The 24901-nt window shown below is 39.2% G+C and overlaps 1 protein-coding gene across 3 annotated transcripts in view; it reads left to right on the forward strand.

Annotated features, from left to right (window-relative positions):
- LOC121947225 (vitamin D3 receptor A) overlaps positions 1–24901 on the forward strand; it is a 99188-nt gene that overhangs the window by 59592 nt on the left and 14695 nt on the right. For 2 of the 3 annotated variants that reach the window (XM_042492180.1, XM_042492179.1), the window contains 3 exons: positions 5520–5667; positions 8157–8287; positions 22320–22504. In XM_042492180.1, coding sequence (XP_042348114.1) covers positions 5522–5667; positions 8157–8287; positions 22320–22504 — 462 coding nt within the window. In that variant the 5' untranslated portion in view covers positions 5520–5521. Of the gene's footprint in view, positions 1–5352; positions 5383–5519; positions 5668–8156; positions 8288–22319; positions 22505–24901 lie in introns of those variants that run through there. The other variant, XM_042492178.1, reaches the window with a different exon arrangement.

A 24901-nucleotide genomic window follows, 5' to 3' on the forward strand; every position in this document is an offset into this window, starting at 1 on the left:
GATCTGAGTATGTGCTTACAGTATATCTTGTCTTCCTCATACACAGAGTTGACCTGAGTTTAGCTGTGCAACATGTTTAATAAATCAGTTCTCCAGTGTCAACACATTCACTTTTAATGAAAATGGATCCATGAAGAATCCATTATACACGGTTCAGGGCTGTTTTGTCCAGCAACATTCCTTTCTTGTGTCCTCCAATTCAGTTCAATTTGTTTGTCGGCATGGGTGTCATAGTAACTGGAACCTGTATATCAAAATAAACAAGAAAAATGAATAATAGAAATACTCAGCCCAAAATTGATTTAGTGAAATCAACTCCAATGCTGATCTTTAGAATTGGCTAGTTTTAAGGCTTGGTAAATCTAATCTCCTTACCTACCATAACAGCTGTAACATGTTTACGGTTGACAGTTGTACTACAATATTACCAAATAATGGCAAAAAAGGTGCGGTGATCGGTCAGGTCCCCAAGGAGTTGGTGTTTGCAGTTACTGGCTTTGTGACCGCTGGCTTGGAGTCCATCTGTGGTCCATCTCACGGCAGATAGTCTGTAGCAATGGGGAATGACGCAGGGGCCACATCGTTATTCAGGGCTCTAATGTTAGCTACTAAGCTTGGGCAGTATCTATTTTTTCATACCTTCCTGGGGTTTCATCAGGGTTATACAGTATATGATGATATCTGTTTGTGGCACTAACGCTCTGCATCTCTGAAACACTTTGCCAGCATTGACTACTGTTTTGTTTACTTTATTGTCAGACTCTCTTTTAGACTTTGGATAAGTCCATCTGCTTTTTTTGGTTTGCTTTTAGGGCTGTCCCTTGAAAGTTGGAGGCTCATTTTGAGATCCTCAGTCATCATTGTTTTTTTTTTTTTTGTTTTGTTTTTTTTCTGTGCATTTTACTTCTGGGGATGTTTTGGTCCCCAGATTTTGCTGCGGAGTGAGTGCTCTTGACTTTCACACCACTCTTTGCACCTGCATACATGCAGTCAGCAGCACAGAGGGAGAAAGAGATGCCAAGTGGTGAATTTATAGTTTGCAGCAAGTCAATACGACTGGCTTTTGTTTGATATCTGATGTTGGCAAAAAATCTTGTTGCGCATTTGTGATCAGTTGTTAGCACCGTTAGCTTGTTTACTATATGACATGGATACCATTGTCACACTGAACAATGGTTCATGGAGCCCATTCAGATTTTAAAACTCTGTATGGAAAACAAAACAACTCATTGTTCAGTGGACATAATTCAGTTGAATTTGAGTACAGCCCTGGTTGCTTTGCACTTTTGGAAGTTGTCCCCAATACGGGAATAACAACTTTCTCTGCAGAAATCTCTGCCATTAAATAAGAATTTAAAATGAGAGTCTTACAGAAGGGACATAAAAACACATCTGCATTTGTATCACAGCCTTTCTCTGAATTAACCTGTGATTGGCCAACATCTTCCAACATGAGCTAGATTTTCTAAATCCCGAAAACACAGGCGAATGGAGGTGCAGAGGTCTAGCGTTCTCTCCGTCCACTTGAATTTCTATATGCTCTAAGATTACAATGGGATTTTTGTCCAATACCACCAAAATAAAACTGCCTACCCCAGCCTTAACCATGACACTCCCTGTAATGATCACATACACCATATTTCCATACCTGACTGCTACCTCCTGAAGAGAAAAAAAAGTGATTATAGTGATGATAAAGGTGTAGATATAGGTGAACATATAGAAAACAAGTGTATAAATTAGAGAAAAAAAAGAACTTTTTATAATGAAGGGATGGAATTACCAGTTAGACCGACGACTAAAAACTCTACCCCCTTTTCGCTACCAACTAATCATGCTGACTATAAATAAATAAAATAGCTAATTACAAGAGCAGTTACAAATGAGAAACAAGTGAAAGAAAGAACATGAGGGAAAAAAGAGTGACAAAGAAGTGATTAAAGGAGAAATAACACCAGCACTGTTAATTACAGAGCTGTAGCTCACTCGCACTGCTGTTAATCAGCACCAGTAATGAAACTGCAGCTTGTTTTGCCATTGTTTTTGCAGATGCGTTTAGATGTTTGACATGCTGTTTTGCCATTTGGCACTCACCATCCTTTTCATTATTCACCTGATGCTGCGTTTGAAAAAAAAAGCTGTTTTTACGACAGGATGACTAATGGTGTGTGTCTTGTTTTTGTGTCTGTCAGTGGGCTCCTCACCCACACCAACACACACTGTCACCTGAAATCAGTCATATGTTTGTGAATCAGCATGTAAACCACACACACACACACACACACACACACACACACACACACACACACACACACACACACACACACACACACACTCAGGGGTCCACACAAACCCGGCAAAGATGGTCAACATGCATTAAAATGAAAGTGTGTTCTGGGTAATGGGACTTATGCTTCACAGCCAGCAGCTCGCTGCGTGTGTGTATGTGTGTTCGTATTTTTCCTGGGAACGGGCACTGAAGCTCCAACTAGCCAAGATGTAATGAGAGTAAATGGAGTCCGACTATGTTTGTCTCCATCCTTCACTTGGGCTCTCACCTGCCTCCCGTCTCCCCTCTTTCATTATTTCTCTCCCTCGCCATCCGTCGCTCCGCCACGCCAATTCCTCCTATCTCTTTGTCCTCGTTTGACACAATCCGAGTCCTACTTCTATGCACATCAACTCCCCACAGGCTATACTCTGCAGCCACGTGACTGTTCTTCCACGCTGGGTCTATGTTCGTTCCATGCACCCCCTCCCCTCTTTGTCCTCATTTCGTTGTCTTCTCCTCAGATGACCTCTGCCTCTCTCACACATAGGACCTCTCCGTACTTTGTCTGCAGGCCCAGATGTCTCTTTTGCGATCTCTTTGTTACATTTTGAGTGTCTGAGTCTTTTCTTTCTTTTTTTTTTTTGCCCATTTTTTTGTTTTGGCTTTTCCTCTTTCTGTCATCTTCCTTGAATTCAACAAAGCATATTTTGGTATAATAAAATGATAAATTTGAACTTGAATTTGTCTAAAGTCCCAATAAAATGAACATATTAACTTCTTGGTCAAATTTTGGAAAACAGTGAATCTGTAATTCAAACATCATCCTTTACGAGTAGATGTGAGTGTAGAATCAAACCTGTAAAGCCATCTGTTATTTTTAAGTAATCCCACTGCCCCTCAAATCAAAACAACCAGTGCTACTCTCACACGTTTTTTTATGCAATATTATTATTTTGCAGAAATCACATCTGGCTGAAGCTACATAACTGTGCCTTTTAATGAATATTAAAGGTGTTGAAATACAAAAAGTGTTTTTAACAGCCATAGACAATTGTATCATCATTTTTGCCCGTCCACAGAGCATCATTGGCTGCCTGTGCTGAGCTCCAAAGATATTTTAAGACAGTACCCTTGCCAGCAGCAGCCTGCTCATCCCGCTGCCGTCTGGCGGATGATACAGAATATCCACTGTAGCATCGTCACACTAACCGCGCCGGCTCCAACCCACAAGCTGCCAAACTCCTCATCCTCACAACTCCACCAGTAAAAATAGTTTTATTTCTTATGTAACATAAAAGGATTACAATTTGCATTTCATTGATCCGCCCTGTGTTGTAGAATGACAATAAATAAACCTTAAGTAGTACAGTAAGTATTTGGGGACTCATTAAAGAAAGTTACTAAGTCTGAAATCAAATCTGATGCCTATTTAGTATGATTTTTAGGATTTTTGATAGTACAGAAATGTTTCTAAACCGCATTTAAAAATAGGAAGAAATCTTATTTACTTGTATAGGAATTTGGCTATTAGAGAATCGTCCTAACTCAGTAATTTATCAAGTTTATTTATCAAGTTCATGTTTTTAACCTGTTTTAAAAAAATTTACTCAACCTTTATTTAACCAGAAAAACCCTCTTGAGTTTAAAAGTATCTTTTTCAAGTGTCCTGGCCAATACGTGCAGCAAAAAAGTTACAGATGGACAACACTGAAAAAAAATCAAAAAATCAAAATATGCAACTCCAAAAGAAGCAACATAAAACACAAAAAGAACACAACATTTATTAACAACAAGGAAGGACAAAAGCGTGTTAATATATGCTATAAATGAACTTTAAAAACTACAAAATTAAGACCAGCTAAGATAAACCTTGACACTGACATGCAATCGATGACAAACAACTTGCAACTGTTCGTTGAAATGGTCTTGAGGAACCAATGAGTGCAGCGTTACGTCCTTCTGCAGAACATTCCACATATATATATATGGAGCTGCATGTACCCTAGGTATAGAAAATAAGAAGTTTTGTGAACAGAAAGCAAGGATGTTGTTATGACCTAAACCCTGTGCTAAATTCACAGTAACAGACAAAAACGGCAGCAGAATTGTGTAATTCTGCAGAATTAGAAGATAGGAGTTTTACTAAATTTCTAACTATGAAACAGGAAAAGCAGTTAGGATGTTTTTCTGTAAAGAGGCTTCTGGTCACCTTTTTCTTACCTCATTAGCTTAATTCAGTCAACAATGATTAAAAGTAATAATTAACAAAAAGAGGGCAGTCTGGTGGTCGAATGGTGCATATCATACCACTCTCCCTCTTCCCTTGTTTCCTTTCTGTATCTTTGCTATCAATTATCTAATAATATTTAGTAGATAAGTAAAAGCTGCACATTAAAAAACAAACTCCTGCAGACGGTCAGTTCAGCTGAAACACATTTATGAGGTCACATCAGCATATGCATTAAGATTGAAGGCCCGGCCAGAGTGCGTTTGTCAGTCCTGTTTGACCATAAAACACACACTCTGCACACTTGAACCCACTAATCAAACCTGCAATACAGTGTTGCTTTCATCTTGCAGGATTTCTCTCCTCTGTTTTTTGACCTCTTTAAAGTATCCCCATCACTTCGATCAGACTTGAGTCAGAGGATCTTTCCGCACAGATTGACACGGATTAGTTTGCTCACAGTCGGCTCGTCGGTTTGTGTTACGCCGCTGCTGTTTATTTCATAGGCAGGGGGACGGCCAGATGGTGAGAGCGTGGAAAAATGAGCGCTTTCATCTCGACAGTATTATATGTATCAGTCATTTTTTAGCCTACGGCAAATAACCTTCTCTCTGTCATTAATTCTCCTTCCCATTAGCATTGTAATTTCACAATTCTGAGTGCTTTGTGTATGTATTTGCGTGTGTGTGTGTGTGTGTGTGTGTGTGTGTGTGTGTCTGCTGAGTCATTCAGCCAATAGCTGTGAGTGTGGCTGTCAATGCCTTTTGCTAAATATGCTAATAGCCTGACACCTGTTTGTATAAGAAGAGGAAAACACATACCTCACTCAAACACTCCCACACAACACACGAGCAGAGGAAGCAAACTGATTTGGGAGCTTTGAGTGAGACCGGTGAAATTCCTACATGCATATAGACGCAGTCCTCACCTTCTATTATGTCTTTGTGTAAACGTTTCTCTCATATACAAGGAGCAGTGTCAAGAGGGGCTCTAATCCCTTTTGTTTTGTTTTCTCGGCAGTGATGGAGCCCATGACGGTGACGACGTCTGTGGTCGGACCGGACGAATTTGACCGCAATGCCCCACGGATCTGCGGAGTGTGCGGCGACAAGGCCACCGGCTTCCACTTCAACGCCATGACGTGCGAGGGCTGCAAGGGATTCTTCAGGTGGGTGTCATACTTGAGTTGAGAGCTGTGTGAATATGTTGTCTATTTTTCTTTCTGAGTTTTTAAGTGTGTCCGACGATTGGGGTTTATGGGGAGTGTGTGTGTGTTTCTGTTGCGAAGTGTTACCAACAGCCTTTCAGTGCGGAGGAGGTATTGCCTGCTTGCTTTTTTTTGGTCATTATTTACTTTAAAAGTGATATTTCTTCTAAACTTCAACTGAATCTGTACATTTCAAATGCCAAAATTATCCTCAGTTATTTTAAGTTTCAAATAACTAGGTTTTCCCCTTAATATTCTACCTGAATCCTTTGAAACCTGGAGCAACATCACTTTTTTGTGCTGCTTTCAGATGCCATTCACAGGTATTTAAACCTTTGAGCCCTGAGCAAACTGATGTGAATTATTTCAAAAACATGGAAAGAAGAAGCAACTTGGTAAGAAAAGTTCAAGAAATTGTGAGAAATTAATAGATTTTAAAAATTATTTTCTAAAAAAAGAAAAGGATAAAAAAGGGAAGGAAGGAAAAAATGCTTGGGAAAAACTATTTTATATTTATAGTAATTACATATTTATAATTGTTACAGAAATAAATTTTTTTAAGGACTTTTTGCCAAGTCTTGTTTGCCTCGTTTGTTGTGTTTTAAATTTCTATTTTTTTTTTGTTTTTGTATTTGTTACTGATTTATTGCTAATTTTTAGGTAATTTCGTCTTTTGTGAATTGTGTTCTTGCCATGTTTTTGAAAGAAATCAAGCCAATTTGCTCAGGTTTCTTAAAGGGATAATTTAGATACTTTGAAGTAGGGTATTAGGGGATACTTATACATGAAAGTGTATTACATACAGCAGATGTCAGTCGCCCCCAGTTTGGATAAACAAGCAGGAGTGCAGACACAGAAGGCAAGCATTGTCCAGCAGTGGAGGTGTCAGGAACAAAACACATTTTAGCCACCTGAAAAAATGTCCCACCTAAAAAAAATCTGAATCAGTTCAAATGTATGCTCTATTGAGAGTACTCTCACTGCTTTACCTAAATGTCCAACTTAAAAAAGGAAGCTATTATATCACTCTTTTTACAGCCTGACTCCATTGAGAGGAACAGTGATTAAGTATTGCTGAACATAGGAGCCTTTGGTCTAATTTGTGTCATTGTGTGACTTTGGTGTTTAAAAATGTTGGTTCAGATTCACTGTAGATGCAATAACACAAGCAGATCAAAGCAGTGGCAGACCAGCATCTCTTGTGTTCAGCGAGCTAAAATGACTGTTTATGTCAAAGAGTGTGGTCTGTTTGATGAGAGCATGGATGGAGTTCTCTGCCAGAATGGGCTGACTGACATGAAGGCAAAGCAGTGAAAGGACTATCAGTATAGCGTACACATAAAATGATATTGATTTTTTTTTGAGGTGGGCTTCTTTTAGGTGCCTGAAAATTGCGATTTGTTGCTTAACCCATCCACAGTGGTACATTGCATAGCTTCCGCGTCGGACTCCAGCCTGCTTTCTTTTTACAACAGGGTGCCTGCTGTCTGACATTTACTATATGTAATACACTGACTATGGATAAGTACCTCATTTAACCCCATTTCAAAAACTCTTTGCTAACCATTAAGGTTCAGAAATAAGGCTTATTTTTACTTTTGGGCAGCTCTGGCAGGTATCGAACTTGTCTTTCAGAAACACTTTAGGTACTTTTTGTTGGCTGTTCGAGCAATCAGTTTTATATAACTTGTGAAACAAATGGCCACCAAGTATATTTATCCTTCCTAAAGTATTTCTATATTAATGACGTAAATGTCTTAGTTGTCAGCAAAATGAATATATGCTACTGCTTTCATGTCCAGGGTGCTTTGCTCCTACTTAAATTGTTTCCATTGTCTGACCATAAGATGTTAAGATGTTATTGTACAGTATGTGTTTTGATGTCTGCTCACACAATGTACATTAAATATATTACACATTATGACGTGGAGTCCACATGCTCTCTCACATTCACTCCAACACACAAACAGACATGCGTAACACGTGATTTTTTTTCATATATCAAGGACTCTTCGAAAAAGATTCACTAATGAAGTACTTTAATTAATTTAAATCTTCCAGCCGAAGGCAGAAGAGGCCTTCACTTCAAAGAGACCTTCATTTTTATTAAGAATGGAATGAGCTGGTTCAGGTAGAATTAATTAGTAATCATTCAGATGAAAAATATTAATTAGGTAGTGCATTATTTAGGCTGTGATGCTCCTAAATCTTATGTTACTGTACATAAAATAATTAAAGGGGCATTCATTTTGCCTCAAATGCAGATTTCAGTGATTTTTGCAGCTAATTCCTGGTTCTGAAATGGTTAAACATCTGGAAGAGTTAAAAAAAAATGTGCATTAAGAAGTCATTTCACTGACAGTTTTATTATCATCAGTATACAATGGAATGTTTAAAGCACCACAGGAAATAAGCAATGCTAAGTGAGTCATTGATTTTCTCTTCTATAGGCGCAGTATGAAGCGTAAAGCCTCCTTCACCTGCCCGTTCAACGGTAGCTGTACCATCACCAAGGACAACCGGCGTCACTGCCAGGCCTGTCGCCTCAAACGCTGCATCGACATCGGCATGATGAAAGAGTGTGAGTAGACTGTTTCTGAAGGCTGACATTCTTGCAGCGCTGCTCATTTCATAAAGACCTGCAGGTTGAGGTGGACGTGTGAAGTTAAGCTGCAAATACTTTATTTCCAACCATTTCTTTGCAGTTTCACTCTGACAGTTTTCTTGAAGCAATTACAGTACTTGAGAGATCCAGTACTATCTAGGTCACATCAAATGTTTTAAGAAAATGATAGAATCAGAAAAACAATTCTATAAATTCACATCTTACCCTATAGACAGATAAAAATGGAAACGAGTCGATAAAACATACTAATGTCATTCAGCTGCCACATACAGTAGGTAGGATTTCTGCTGATTTGAGACTGAGGTCATATGAAGGCAGTGTGTAAGATCTTTGACAGTCCTTTGATGTAATATTAATTCAGGCATCTGAAGCTGCTCCCAATGCTGCTTCAGGATCACTGCTTAGCTTGAAACCTGCAGTCACTGCTGCATGAAATACAGTTCACTTTTTTGTTTTTCTATTTCTTCATTAGACCAGATGGTATTTTAGTCTGAGGCATATTTCAGCTAAGGTTGTCAAACGCATCAGTACTTCTTCAATGTTTATAACATAACAGTCTCTCCTTATTATACATTCAGTAGTACAGAAAAAAAAGACCTAAAATCTGATTTTCCACCCAAGGCTGCACAGATAAAACAACTGGGAAGAAAAGTGATTGGTCTTCAACGTGTGGCTGTTACAATATTCTCCCCAGCAACGAATCCGCCATGCGACCAGAGGCGGGTTTTTAGTGACTTTGTGTCAGCACTATGTGCAGCTTTTTAAAGAGACATCGAGCATGTCTCACTTCTGAGAAGCCTATGAACACAACAAAAGACCAATTGATATATTGTGAGCAGCTTTATTTTCCTCTGGGTTGGGCTGTTGCTTAAACTACAGATTGTTCCTCATTTGTTTATGCCTGTGCAAGGACACAAAAGATTGTAGAAGCGTATTGAGAAAAAAGAGTCCTGCCACTCTTTCTCGTTTTTTTCTCTCTCTTTCTTTGTCTCTCTCTCAACTCAGACCAAACTTCAATCAAACGTTAAAACTAAACAGCGCAGATCAAATATAAACCAAGATTCTATAGCTGCCTTGACTTTTTTCACCTAAAATGTTTCCAGAAACATATTTAAGTGCCATATTTGGCTGTAATACGAAAGTTTGTGAACAGGAAGTGGATCCCGAACTTTTTCCTGAATAGTGAAAACAGAGGCTGAAAAAACACAGAAAAACTAAGCAGTGCTGCTCAAATATGAACCAAGAGTCTGTTAGTGCTGTGCATATTTATTCATGTTTCAGAAGTATTTTTTACTGTACTGTTTAGCTAGAATTTGAGCTACTGGCTGGCTGCCATATTCTTCTTGGATGTGCACCTTGCAGCAGTGTTTAATGGTCTGGTGCAATGCAGTGCATTCTTGTAGTTGTAGGTTTTCTAACTCTTGAGCAAAAGCGAATGCCACAGCCCTTTTTCTATTTCTTTTGTGGTCATGTAGCACCAATTTTTAAAAAATAAATTGCATCTTTCTACCCCATTGAAAACCCAGTTTTGTGAAAAAACCATCTTTCCATAAATGAAATACTTCTTTGTGCCTTGGAGTGTTTTTACTTTTTACTGTGGTATCAAAAGATGTTTGAAATTGAATTGTTATAATGCTAGTGTTGTGTCAAAGTTAAAAATTGTAGTGTCATGGCAACATTCATTTCAACAGATTCCCATTCTTATTACACATAAAACCAGGTAGATGAGGGCAGCCTAAAGTCCTGTTCAATGAGTTGTTGTGCTCATTGAACATTCTTTGTTCAGTGTTGTTGTTCTTTTTGTCCATTTTTTAACATGTCGGGTTCCAACTGGGAAAGTAAAGTGGAAAAAAAAATCTGCAATCCACAATTTAAATCAGTGCAAAACTCAAAATCAACCCAACCAAGCTTGTAATTTGGAAGCCATAGAATCTTTTTTTTTTACTGTAATTGTTTAATTATTGCTCTTTATTATGCTATCATCATCATTAATACTATCTAATACTCACTGATCGTATTATCAGCTCTCTAAAGCTTTATGAGGGAACATAAAAGCTCAAAACATTCAAGCTCACTCAGTTTTACATGTACCAACTCCCTGGAGACATTAGTGTCAGGTTGACCGGTGCGAGCAGCAAATTGGTTTCCCACTCGTGTTACATTTAATTTAATATTTAAAGACATTGGGTAAGAACAGCAGCCAATAGAATCAGTGAGTCAGGTGTAAATTGATCTGATTTGAAACATGGAGACCCGCAATAATGAATATACATAAAGCAGGCTGAACCATACGGCAAACTCAGACTTGGTTTAAATAGATGCTGCGAATAATAGTTAATGTATTTAATCCTGCTTTTATCCTATCAGTGTGGTTCAGATAGCATGAATAAAAGTGCAAAAATGTATCTTAAATGCATGGAAATTGCATTGTCTCATATGTTTGACACAGTTCTGCTCTGAACCATGTTGGTTATGCATACAGCACCAGGATGTAACACGAGGAGAAGGGAGACATCACCTCACCCCACGTTAACACACCTTGTCACAACTGATTCATAATTACAGACTCTTTATTCTACATGTTGACTAATTATCACATTATACAGACATCATTAGAGTCATTAGAGTTCAGAGGAATTGTCACTTTTCTCCATAACGTGGTTGCAAGTCAAGGTGCGCTTTGATTGCAAGACTAATAGGAAGCAGCACCAACAGCAGTGCAGCAGCACCACCACTACAAGTAGTAGATGACAAGGGGAGAATGAGAGAGAAGGGAAGGAAGGAAGGAAGCCAGGGGGCTTTAAGTCCTCTTCAACAATGGCTCTCTTTCTTCAAAGAGACGCACAATGGTCTGGCCCACATTTCCATTCACAAACAGACTGTGTGTATGTTTGTGTGAAACAGAGATGATGCGGGGCAGGGTTCAGACTGCCGATAACCACCGTGTTGACCACAAATAGCCACATGACACTGAAGTGTCTGTGTTTCATTGACAAAAGATGAGAGGCGAGCGAGCGGGCAGAGCGAGACCTATCAGTATAAAATGGCCTCTTTGTTTCTAGCAGCTAGTGTTCAGGTTCGTTTGGGTGAAGGAAGTCCACTGTACTCGCTGTTGAGTGTGACAGCTGCTCTGCTTGTCTCCACAGCATCTATGGACACTATGCGGCCATTTTTTGTTCCAAGTAGAGAGCTTCAAGGCAGCAGCTTTGTTCATACTCTACTCCGCCTGTTCAAGACCTGACCTTCTGCAGTAATAAACCTGTTTCAAGAATGTGGCATTCATGCCAGCAGCAAAGGCAGAGTCACTCCAGGGTGGCATTGAAAAGAAAACAGGATAATACTCCAGCAGTTAGTGCTTGACATTTAAAGCGTAATGCACATTAAAAACTAAATTGATACCCATCTCCGTCATCTGAAGGCTGCAGGTACAGTATGTGTCGACTTGCAGTGACGTGCACTGGCAAAATATTGATATTTTCACTGTTGCACAGTCATGTTGTGTTATGTTGTGCAACAGGCAGCTTCAAAATGACCACAAATATGTCTGTGCTCTGGTGCAAGTGTAACTAATCGTTTCTATTCTGGTGTTGCACTACTGCATGCAGTGCAAATTCATTTTACTTAAAAAGAAACTGAATTGGTCTATATCAGAATTGTGCTGGTGTGACTATGTTGAAGTCGGCACATTCATTAATTTAATGGCTTTGCCCTGATGTAAAATTGACTTACTTTCGTTCGTGATAGATGCACAGATCCCCCTTTGTCCAGAAGTATGTATTTGGAAAACTGATTGAAAATGTAAAGCAAAAGCAGTCACATTGCATCTGCATTCCTACCCTTAAAATGGGCAATTTTTATTTACTGTGAAACACAGAAACACTGTGGATAACTGTCGTAAAGACAGTATGGACTGTGGCGTGCGCCTCCAGTCACAGAAATATAAAAAGTGCTCTTAAATTCCTCCCATGTAGATGTGGTCTTGTGCATGTGCTCATGAATAACTTCAGCAAGTCACTGTCAATGTACCATCTTTGCTTGATTTTGAGCCTGTGTCGCTGTGTCTACTTTGTGCGCATCTTTGTTATGTTTGTCTTTAAAAAGTGGAGTAATGTAGTAATACTTTGCTGCAGTATTTGAGCTTCAGTACATTCACCCTAAGTATTTTAGGTACTTGTGACAAAGCAGAGAAGGAACAAGGAAGGGACAGATGGACTTATGAAGGTATGGGTGGGAAGTAAAACCTGGATTTTGCTTTTTAAATCATTCAAGTTATTAGAAAGACCTTGTTTTTTTCTAGTGTAATGTACGCTCCATTTTTAAGTTGGTGTATGTTACAAGGAAATACATTTAGTCATTCAAATTCTGACTACATGCTTTTCAATTACTAGCTGTTACTTACACTTTTACTTTCAATACTTAAGTGCATTTAATATCATAAAATTAATGTTGATACTTAAGTACAAAAAATATGTAATACTTCAAATATGTCATTTTCTGGTAAGATATATGTACTTTTACTCAAGTGTTGGTTTCGGGTACTTCATCCAACACTGGTTTTTGGCTACATTTACATGAACAAAATATTTGTGCCCTTATTCGAAAAAAAAAGAAAGTACTCCTACTTAGCCATTTACATGGCTAATGTAAATGAATATTCCACTGATAATCCTTGTTACTTGCAGCTCTGCATACTACAAAGTTTTCCATCTGTGGTCAGCTTGTGCGAACAAAGCCTCCATCTTTCATTCCTTCGACCACCTTCTTGAAAAGGTCATTATTAGGATATTTGCATTTATCCAAAAACCTTCGGCTTGAATTTTTGCTGTTAGTGTACACGGCATCTGTGATAACACACAAAGCTGACCATAAACAGACAAAATGCCAAACTTTGGTAAAATGCCCATCAGAGACATATATTCTGAATGTGGATAATGCTACATGTGGAATAAGGCCTAATTCAGAAAACCCAAATGGAATATGTGGTTCACATATATTACATACATTCAGAATATAGGGGCTTTTTTAAAAAAAATCTTGTGTGCGTTAATTCTTTTTCATTTCGTGTCCCCTCTCCACATTTGGACACTTTGGTTGTTCTGTCAATGCAGCGTAGCCAGAGTTCTTTTTCTCCACAGCAGTAGTTTTAGTCCCAGGGTGGATAATTGATCTGTCAATCTGGTCAGAGCCGGTCAGATCAATGGATGAGAGGAACAGCTGCTGCAGAGGCAAGTGAAAGCAAACTTTAAGACCCAGTTCAATGAACAGTGAAGTTTCACTTTTGCTGTGGCTAGTATTTTGCTGCTCCATCTGTGCAAAGAGTAGGCCGTGTGCTCTGATAGTGTCGTGCAATGTATAACCGAATGATATATAGTATATATATAAAACTGGGTGTATATATTATGTTATAATGTGGGTATAATTATACAGCCACTATGAGCCTTAAAAAATATCTTTGATGAGATAATTTACTTTTGATTAAGATTCTATTTTTGCATTTTATTAGATAGGACAGGTCAATAGTGTAAAAGGGAGAGAAGGTGGGGATGACATGCAGCAAAGGGCCTCGAGCAGGAATTGAACCCAAGGCCGCTGCGGCAAGGACACTGCCTTTATTCATGGGGCACTTGCTTTATCCACTCAGCCGCTGATGCCCTGAGATAATTAACTTTTAAACAACATGTTTGTGACTTATTGATAGATATTTTGTCGAATATTTGCAAATGTAAAGCTGACAAAACAGAAAAAACAATCACCCATTTCCATTTTAGGTGTAAGGATGTATAACACTTGTTATGTTTAAGAATGCATCTTTGAGGATAAATTACAATTCAGTTACCCTTCGTTTTTTTGCTATGTGTTTTGTCTGCCTTTATGCTGCCCTCTCTTTATATGGGCAGCTTCATCTAAGCTTCCCCATCATTCAGTTTGAACTGTGTGTCGCTGTGTGTGTGTGTTTTCATGTGCCCTCTGTAAGCGGTGCCAGCTGAGTTGGTAGTAAACACCCCTGTGCTGTCGTTGTTTGACAGAGGTTAGAGAGATGCCAGGAAAAGACCTCCCCGTTTGTGTGTGTGAGCGTACGTATTTGCATGCTTTGCTGTGTTTGTCTGTTTGTGCGGGGGTGTGTATTCCTAACAGGATTAGAGTCACAGGAGAGTTTCTGAAATGTTGTAGCCTTTCCATGATTGGATCCCCGCCCTCGCTGTCTTTCAGTAGCAAAGCTTCTCCCGCGGTGCTGCCCTCCATTCGCCCCCCTAATTTATATTCTTCATCCTCCCTCTGAGTCTTTTGTATTCTGCCTTTGTGACAACCATAACACCTGCATTACCATAAGTGCCAGATGCTTAATTTATAGTTGGATAGACATGCCAAACGGAGGTGTAAATGCATCCACAAACAATGGCTTGGTCTCCAAAACTATTCCGCTTATCTTTCAAAGCATTTCCATCCATGTAGACGTGCATGACTTTGAGAATCAAACATCGTGTGCTTCTTAAGCGGGGTTTATACGTCTGCGTTAAGTCGACACCCTAACTATGGCATACGCTCCTGAAAACAATAAATCCCCTCCACAATACCATTTCAAGTCTCTCTCTATTACTCATCCTTCATATGAGTAGAGGAAAAAGTCCGCTAGCTGTTCAGCTAATGTATGCAAAGGGAAATGTCCAAGGCTTATGCTAATTACCTTAGCATGAACTATGCATGGTGAAAACACGTCTACTGTCAGACAGGTGTTTTATCTGTGAAACGTGTGAGGTTTAATGGACCCAAATTTTGTAAAGTTTCCTTTGATAAATGTAGCTTTTCTTCCTGGCTTCATATGAGTAGAGGAAAAGTCCAGTAGCTGCGAGGCTAATTTTATACAATGTAAAAAGTCATGGGATTATGCTATTTACATTAGCATGTTGTATTTGTGGGGAAACCATGTCTATACAATCTAAAACGTCATAGGCTTATGCTCATATCGCTACAGGCAGATATTGGTTTAGAATGAAAAAAAAAAAAAACAGATCAGCCAACATGCTGATATCACAAACCAATACATTTAATTTTTTTAATAACATAGTGAACATGTACAAAACATAAGTCCAATATGAGGTATTTTCTTATTTTGCTCAAAATATGAACATTACGTACTTTGAAAAGCATTGTATTTCATGTCTACATCTGCTGGTGGGCCTTCACAATAAGAGTATGCATAATATTACATTAATTCCACTACAGAGGAGACTTGGTGATCTTTAAAATTAGGTGGTTAAAGAAAAGTGGATAAATCGATATTAATATTGGTAATTTGCCAAATGATATGTTATATATCAGCACATCAGATATTGGCAAAAATCCAACGTTGTGCAGTGTCTGCTGTGAGACAAGTGTTGGTGAACCCTGTGAGTAATAATGGTCCTAAATCTTGTAGTGTTACTTTTGTTAAATGTTCTTTTGTTCCAGGCTTAATATGAATAGAAGACAAGTCTGCTAGCTGGAAGACGAATGTATACAATGTAAAATATTCATGCTAATAACATTAGCATGTTGTATGTCTTGGTAAAAGTGTATTTCTGGGAAAAACATGTGTAGTATAAGACAAGTTATTTTCCAGTGAACATTTTTGGTTAAAATGTTGTAAAGTTACCTTTGTAGCATGTTGTTTTTGTTCTCATCTTCATATGAGTAGGGGAGAAGTCCTCTAGCTGCTCGGATGATTTATAAAATAAAACATTTCATAGGCTTTATGCTAGTAATATTACTGTGATGCATTTGTGGAGAAACTGTGAACCTTGTGAGTTATAATGGAGCTGCATTTTATACTTTTGTTAAATGTTTTTGCTGTTTAGCCATGTTTCGTGTGTGCTTTAGCTTTGTCACTTGAATCAATCAACACAAAGGCATAGAAACCCTACACTACAGCCAAACAGTGTTTTTTGTGGAATAATCGCATAGTGACGAAGAAATGCCAGCGCACAAGTATAAACACTCACGACAGCATTGGCCACTTATGTAAAGCCTGCAACTCTAACACCCTTTATTTTTCTCCTCTGTAGGAAACCAGAAGGTTACAGTTGAAATTAAGATCTCAGCACTTTTTGTTGATGCGTTTGGTTTCATTGCGCATAAAGCACAATTGTTTTAATGGTAACTCAACCGGCAAATAAACTGCAAATAAAGGAGAGAGGAGCATGTGTGAAAAGACTAAAGCCCACATAATGCCATGTCATTAAAATTGCTAAGTAGGCACAGTCAAGTGTTGCCTAATGTGTTTATATCCCACGTCTTCCTGCCACCATGCACACTTGTGTTTTGAGCTGATGCTAAGACACTCAGCGTGTGTGGGTGCCCTGGTGCCTGGCTGACCTGAATTTACCTCTCGAAACATCACACTCCCAGGGTGGGTAGCAGTGGAAAAATATTGGCTTCACACCAAATCCAGCTTGACATATATCACACCAAATCTGAGTGTTAGTGGCCTCCTTTGTGTTTAACTGGTCGCTTGGCTGGTTAATGAGTAAGCCTGCTGCGAACCTCAGACCTCCACAACAAGGAGACCCTGCCTCTCCCTCCTTGTCGGTGTCTCTGGCATTACTGGTGTTGACCAAGCCACCCCCCTCCCTCTCTGTTTTCTGTCTTTCTTTCTTCGCTTGTCTCTGCCGTGCAGAGCACCACATCACCACATCCAATCAGTCACTTTCCAAACAGCAAACTTTCTCTTGGTAAACTGCTGCGCGTCTGCCAAGCGCTGTGGGGTGGTCAAGATGTTCCTTTGATGGTCTGTTGTTTTTTGTGGACTCCTGCCTTAATGATGCCATCCAGGGCTCAAACTTGGCTGGAGGCTGACTGGTTCAATCATGTTCCCCGGCCTCAGAATAGCTGCTTTGACGGCCGGTGCCAAACTTTGACCAAACTGTGCCTATTCATGATCGGGCTCCGTGCTGCATACTTGGACGTCCTCACCACAAGGAGTGGTTCTCGGCAGTCCGCTCCTGGCTCGGGACTGGATGGACATTGGAGCGCGTCCAAAGCCTAATTAATGGCGGTGGGTTAAAAGAAATGAAAGCCAAGTAAATCCTTTGGTGAGCTAAGCAGTCAGATTCATTCAGTTGCCTTTTTAAGCCCTGTGTAGCCAAACTGTTGTTGTTGTTGTCGCTGTCACCACATTACGCGGTTATGTAACGCTTCTTCTGTGGTTGCAATCCAGGGTGCAATCACTGAAAATCCACTTCAAATATAGTTGTTTACAGCTTCCAGGAAAGCAACCCGTGTTTAGTATGAGGTGCATGATCCAAGCACTATTTAATTTAGACTCATCTGTGCCATCTCGTTGGTCGGTTAAATTAGCAGTTACTGTAAAGTGTGTATTTATTTGGTGCATTTATTCCTTTGATCCAAATATGTACTTACCATTGTCAAGCTGAAATTTTTTGGCAGCAGATTTAGAAATTGCTGTATTAACAGACGTTGAGTTAAAAGCAGATTTAGAGGAGGCTTCTACAGCAGACCAATAAAACAGTGTATGGAGCTTTTATCCTGCATTCAGCCCACATGAACAAGGTCTCTATCTCTTAAAAGCAGCACACGGCATGCCTAAAAACCTAAACAAATAGCATCATTTGATGGAGCTAAATTTAATGTCAGTTAAGTATGAATAGTGAGACAGCGTCTCTGTTGCTGCCAGACGGTCAGATTGTATGTGCGCATATCGTGACCTCATGGCTCGGGGCCTGTCTCTCTTTGGCAGTCGTGGTTTTTCAGGCAGTCATGCTGTCTGTCTGTCTGTCTGCACAGTTGAGTGCTTCACGGGCAATCGGTCACCGTGGCAGCGAGTCAAAGGGGATAATATGGGCGGAGGCATTCAGGGGTCAGTGCAATGCTCCAGCACTGAGCGACAGAGCCAGGCTTCAGCTCTTAAACTTAAATACTACAATAGTAGTGCATTTTCTGTTATGTTTTTGAGCAGTATTTCTATATTCTGTTTACTTGATCCCTTAGTGCTATTTTAAGGTTGTCACAATGTACTGAGGAAGAAAATCTGTGTGCTATTTACTTGCTAGATTTTGCGATTGAGATATGAAATGTGGTTTAGCAAATACATCCTTTTTTTTTGGGTTGAGTGGTAAATATTTGCTCTGAATATATTACTGCGCAGTTCTTCTTGTGTTATATTAGCTCTTCATTTTCTGCTCAGTGTCCTGTGTGTGCTGGGAAACTTGCAATGTGTTCTTATCATCAGACACTGATGACATAACACTCTTCGTGCTTCTTTCTCTGGTCTCAACAGATACATCGTGTTCTGAAACAAGTATGTTTAATATATAGGCATGCATGGGTGAGACAGTGGGCCCCTGGGCACAGATATGCACAAGGAACAAGACACAGACTTTGTGGTGATTTTGCCTCCTTTTTGTGTTGTTGTGTTGATGATGTTTTTTTTTTGTTGTTTCGCTGTTTTTTCTGTCATTTCATGTCCTTTTGAGTCATTTTGTGTGTCCTTATGGTCGTTTTGTGTCTCTTGTTGCTCTGTGTCTCTTTGAAGCCATTTTGTGCCTGTGTGGCTTTTGTGTCTCTTTCTAGTCATTTTTTGGCTGTTTTGCCTGTTTTTGTTTTTGTTATGTGTCGTTTTGCTGTTCCGTTTTGCGGCCTTTTGTGGTAGTTTTGTTTTTCATTTTGCCTCTTTGATGTCATCTTGTTTCTCTCTGAGGTCATTGTGTGTGTTTTTTGGTCATTTTGTCTTTGTCTTTGTCTTTGTAGTCATTTGGTCTCTTTGATTACATTTAGTGTCTTTGAGGTAATTTTGTGGTTTTTTTTGTCATTTTCTGTCTCTTTGTGGTGGTTTTATCCTTGTGATTGTTTTGTGTTTCCTTGTAGTTGTTTTGTGTCTCTTTGAAGTAATAGTTTGTGTTTTCTGGTCAGTTTTGTGTCTTTTTGAAGTTATTTTATCTCCTTCATGTCATTTTGTGACTGTTATGCTGATTTTGTTGCTGTTTTGTGTCTCTCTGCAGTTCCTTTGCATCCCTTTGTCTTGTTTTTGTGTCTCTGTGGTCATTTTGTGTCTCCTCCTAGTCGCTGTGTGCTTACTTGAGTGACATTGTGCAGGTGAAGGCCAGAGAGCCCCTGGCACTCTGGGACCCTGGGCCTGTGCCCGGTAGACCCATTTTTAATCTATCCATGTACTCATGTACTTTAATATAGTGCATGTGGGTGTGTATTTGTTTAGTTTGGTTCTCTATAATAAGCAGTTACAGGCACATATTTTGCATGGTTTGTGTTTTATGACATCTATAACCTTAAAACGCAACTTAAAACAATGACAGAGATATAATGTTTGAATATGTTTCAATTTAAGTAATTAACTCACTCTTTTTCTTTTTACAATGTAGTCTAACAAGAAATGTAACACAGGAGATATTTATTTTAAACCACCTCATTAGAGATTTCACATCCACATATGGAACATTGGAGCCGCCTGTTTTTCATCTTTATAAAACCTCTTCAGGCACCGCTTTTATTCCAAGGTTTCCTGTTTCACACCACGAGTGGCCACTAAGCAACACACATCCAGATGTTGGTCATTCACTCTGTTGCTGACTGAGAGGTGTCTTTAAAAGAAAAAATATTGCACTGTGGGAATTGTGTGTTGGGTTAGGTATAGGCCATTCTCCCTTGAGCGCTGAAAGAAGCCTTTCTATCACAACAATTTTAACTGGAGCAACCAGACTAACAGCAGCTGCTTGGTTTGGGTAGATCTCAGAGGGCTCTGAGATACCAGCCATAGAACGACCTCCAGAGACTCGCTCTGCACTATGACTTAAAATTGAAATTTTACAAAGCCAGTAGAGAGAGGTGATTTTGCTAATGTGACTAACTTAGTCTTTCCGCTATATTTATCTTCTAATGGGCCATCACAGTTGTATTTCCAGCACTCAGTGCATAGCACTGCCTTATCTGTCACTGCTTGGCAGCAGCCATTCTGTCATTTATACCTTATTTTCACAGCAGAGGTGCCAGAGTTTTCATTTCTGCCCTTTTCTGTTCATTTTCTGCAGTAAAGTGATCTCAAAGGGTAAAGCCATAGGACAAGCTGCCGCTAATTCCTCACCTCCTGCTTTCCTCCCAGTCACAGTATTTTAGTGTGAAGGCTATGCTTGGCCTATACCTGGATGCCACTTCAGTAAATGTTGACAATTTCAGTGAGGTTAGCTAAAATTGCCTAATTGACTTTCTCTGATGGCAATAGCAGTGACTGGAGACATGATGTTTTTGGGATGTCCGTTTCATTCTCGTGAATGTGATATTTCAAGAATGCCGTTAGGGAATTTTTTCAGATTTGGCACAAAAGTCTGGTTAGATTCAAGGATGAACTGATTAGATTTTTATTTTCAAAGGTGAAAAGTCAAAGTCACTGTGACCTTGTTTCATATATATGTCTATTTCATATAAATGTCTAATAGAATAAATTGATGAAGTGATGACATTTTATTTCCAAAAGGTCAAGGTTAACTTCACTGTGACATCATAATGTGTATTGCAAAAACAAATCAGCATGTTGGATGATTTTTTTCGGGCCATTAGTTAACAGCATAACTCAGGGACAGAAGGGGGGACATTAAGTCAGATACTCAATTTGTGACACTAGTCAACTTGAAACGGTGCTGATCATAAAGATCCTCAATGCTGCTGGATTGAAGATGTGTGTGAAGCATCCACTTTTTAGAATTTGTAGCTTCTTTGCAGCAACACCCATACTTGAAGCAGTGTCTGCTATCATGGCTACAAAAGAGTTTGGCCAGACATGGATGTAAATTGTGATGCCAGTTCAATGGGTTTGCACGGGCATACTCAATAACTCTGGTACACTGTGAAAGAAAGCTTTCCCTGGCTGCCATAGGCATAATCAGCAATGTGTGAGCTGGCAATGACTAGAATGAAAGGGACATTCATTTACATGTAAAAGTCCCTCAGTCATAAAAATGAAATCACTTAAAGTCCCAATATACTTTCTTAATGTCACGGATTGCATTTTATTTAAAATCCAGTAGAGATAGATGTAAATCTGTTGTGATCTGCAGTAAATAATGTTGTGAATATAAGATTCCAAAGTAATGTGATGCTTTGAGACATGTGGAAGTGGCATGCAAACCCAGGAGTTTCCAAAAGGTCCTCTCATCTAGTCAAACTGAAGAGTCACTATAAACAGTGTGTCTAATCCTTTCTGCACCACTGTTCCACTCTGCCTGAAGTCTCTCCTTCTGCAGCATGAATAAGGCAAAAGGCACTTAAACATCCAACACCCGCCGCATCAGCCATATAAAAAGGCAGCGGACATGACAGGCCTTTTCTGCGTGCGAAGCTCAGGAGATGTATGGTTCATGTAACGGGGGATGGAAATATTTGGAGCTAACATTGCGGCTCCCTCACTTAGTTTTGAAAGCTAACTTTTATTTTCTTAGAGCTACAATGCATCCCAAAACTGAAATATTCCTGTTGTTGCAGCCAGCTCAGGAAAAATATATGGGAAGATATGGATTTTGAAATTGTCATCAAGTCATCCAAACTGTTGTTAAGGTAAAGCTTATTAACAGTTAAGAACTGCTTTTCTTTCATTGTGGATCATAACTTAACTTTTTAATTTCCCTTTTTTTCTCTTCAATCTTGTCATATAACACATAAATGGGGGGAAAAAGCACTACTAAACCTATTAAACCCAACCCCTTTAAATAAGAAGCTGTTCAAATACTTTCACTAGATAAGACACAATGAGAGGAGCTCAGATCAGTTACAACCTAATGATACGTGGAGTGTTAGTGGAGTTGCCTCTTGATTAAATTCAAGACATGTTAGCAGCGATGGATTCAAACGAATTTTGCAATCACATTGGTATGAATGCAAGCCCCTAAATATGAGGAGTTTGTGAATGTGTGTGTGCTTGTGACTTTTTTTTATCACTTCATTGCAAGATATTTTAATATGTCCTCCATTTCATTCCTTATTGCAGTCATCCTGACAGATGAGGAGGTCCAAAGAAAGAAGGACATGATAATGAAGAGGAAAGAGGAAGAGGCAGCCCGGGAGGCGATGAGGCCACGTCTGAATGAAGAGCAGGCCCGGATCATCTCCAGTCTGGTGGAAGCTCACCACAAGACCTACGATGCCTCCTATTCCGACTTCTCCCGCTTCAGGGTGAGCCCAGTACAAAGTTTCTTTTCTTCACCAAAACCACGTTCACATTATCGTCTGTGCAGCCAAAATTGCTGTTAACCACCAGAAATATGGGTGGAGCAGGTCATGATGTCATGCAACAGATGAGGAGGGCTCTGTGAATCACGGCATCAGGCTGCAATGCTACAATTTCCAGTAAAAAGCTCACTGATATAGAAGCCTAATGCTTTTCGACACAAGTTCAGCACAGTGGACTGGTGGTGGACATTGTGCATTTTCACATTAGCAGCCTGCCACCACAGAAACTAAATTCCTCGGATGTTAAAGGCTAATAACAGATCAAACAAACAAAAATGTAATAATAGGATATGGATATCACTTGCTCTGGTTTACCACAACACTAGAGACCTTGGCATGCTCTCTTATGTTTGTACCCATGACTGTAATTGGCTGAAGTAGGCTATAATTATAGCTAAAACTGCAGGACAAGCGGCCACTTCTTCCTGTTTGATTCTCAGCAGGGGGGCAATGTATGTCACTGTATGTGAAACAACTCCTCTCTACCATGGCCACTGCGAATTCTCAGTGTTGTTTGGCTGGGTTCACATAAGTAATCAGACAGTATAACCGAACACCAGTGATGTGGGTGTTTTTAGCTCTATATGAGTGCACCGGGATTAAATTGTGGGAAACACATCATCAGTGAGGCTTAAACATCACGGAGCTAGCCTTATTTTTGCGTTTGGTGTTCCAATTAATCTGGACAACCAAACCAGCAAACTGTTGGAGACTTAAATGAATATTTTGACTACAAAAATGATCATGTGTGCAGTATATCAATGACTCATCCTGTGTTACTTTTAATTCTTTAAGAGAACCTCTCGCCTACTTTCACGGTACATAAAGAATCCAAATGAGGAGAAAATTCATATCGCATCATCCATTACGTCCATTTACAAACCCTCACAGAACTTGTGCAATGTGCAGTATAATCCAAGTCTCATTTATCCTGTGGTATGCCCAATGCTTGTCAAACACATGCATTTTCACTCATATCAGACCTTTCTATTTAAAACAATTCTGATTATACAGTCTTAGGCATGAATAAGCAACATGCCTGGTGAAGAACTTGCGTATAGTCTCTGCTCAGTGGAGTGCATAAACGGAGTTCAAATACATACGCTTGCTAAGGTTGAGGCTGAGATGATAGCTCACTTCTTTTTTTAAATTTAATTAAATTCACTGGTAAAATTATATAAATATCGCAGGTTCTGGCTGCATTTTGAGTGAGGTACTACAAATGCTATAGCCAACAGATACATCCCATGTAATAGTCCACCTTACACCTTCTCTCCCCTCTTCTCGGTGTCTCTGTCTTGCACTCTTAGCTTAGTGGACATATTTTTAATAAAGGAGGTCAAAGAAAAAAAGTCTCTCTCTCTCTCTCTCTCTCACTCTCTCTGTCTCTCTCTCTGTCAAACAAAAAATGCACGGTTCGGGTAGTTGATTAACACATATTTTTGCGTCATCACCCCACCCTTCACTGGCCCAAACAACAGTCATTGTCCATTGGGATGTTTCCCCTTGGACATTGCCAATTTGGTAGACAGCACCCAACCCTAGTTCAAACATGCAACAGTATCCTGGTTTCTTTTGGATTACTTCAGCTAGAGTAACAGGATACTCCAAAAACCTGATCATAAACAGGTTAAGTCTATTCAATTTTTATAAATATTAGGCCTTAAACGTAATTTAATAGTCTTAAATTTGAATTTGTGAGGTCTCAGTTGCCACAAACATTTTATCTAAATAAATTTATCAATCTTTTAAATTCTATTGGGTGACTTATTGAATGAAAATCCACATTTCTGATGTTAGAAATCTTTAAACCTACCTCTGAACCTAATTCTGTATTTTTACTTCATACTTTCACTAACCTGTTGGCAACTCACTCTAATAACCATATTCCTACTTAAAATATCTGCACATGGCTACATATACTACTCACCTTTGTATTTACCTGCAATGCTTTAATAAGAAAAAGGAAAAAGAGGATTATCCAAAAAATCTGTCATAAATTTGGTTGAAACTGAAACTTTTGAAAAGATCTCAAAACGAGTTAAATGGTATGATAATAAGCACGTAATAATATATACATATATACTAAACTATACTAAAGGATGCAATCACATCCATGCTGTGCTTTCTTTGGTCAAAGCCATTAAATACACTTAACTTTTGTTGCATCTTTGTGTACTTGACTGTGCTCCTCTTAATTCATTTTCTCTGATCTTTGCACCAGTTAAGATCACACGAGGCACACACATACATGTAGTGACAGCCAGATTTACTAATGTGTGGTGTTAAGTTATTGTGCTGTGTATTGGTTTCAAGCCACACTCCTTTGATTTGGAGATA

Source organism: Plectropomus leopardus, chromosome 8, assembly GCF_008729295.1.
Source record: "Plectropomus leopardus isolate mb chromosome 8, YSFRI_Pleo_2.0, whole genome shotgun sequence".
NCBI classification, from domain to species: domain Eukaryota; kingdom Metazoa; phylum Chordata; class Actinopteri; order Perciformes; family Serranidae; genus Plectropomus; species Plectropomus leopardus.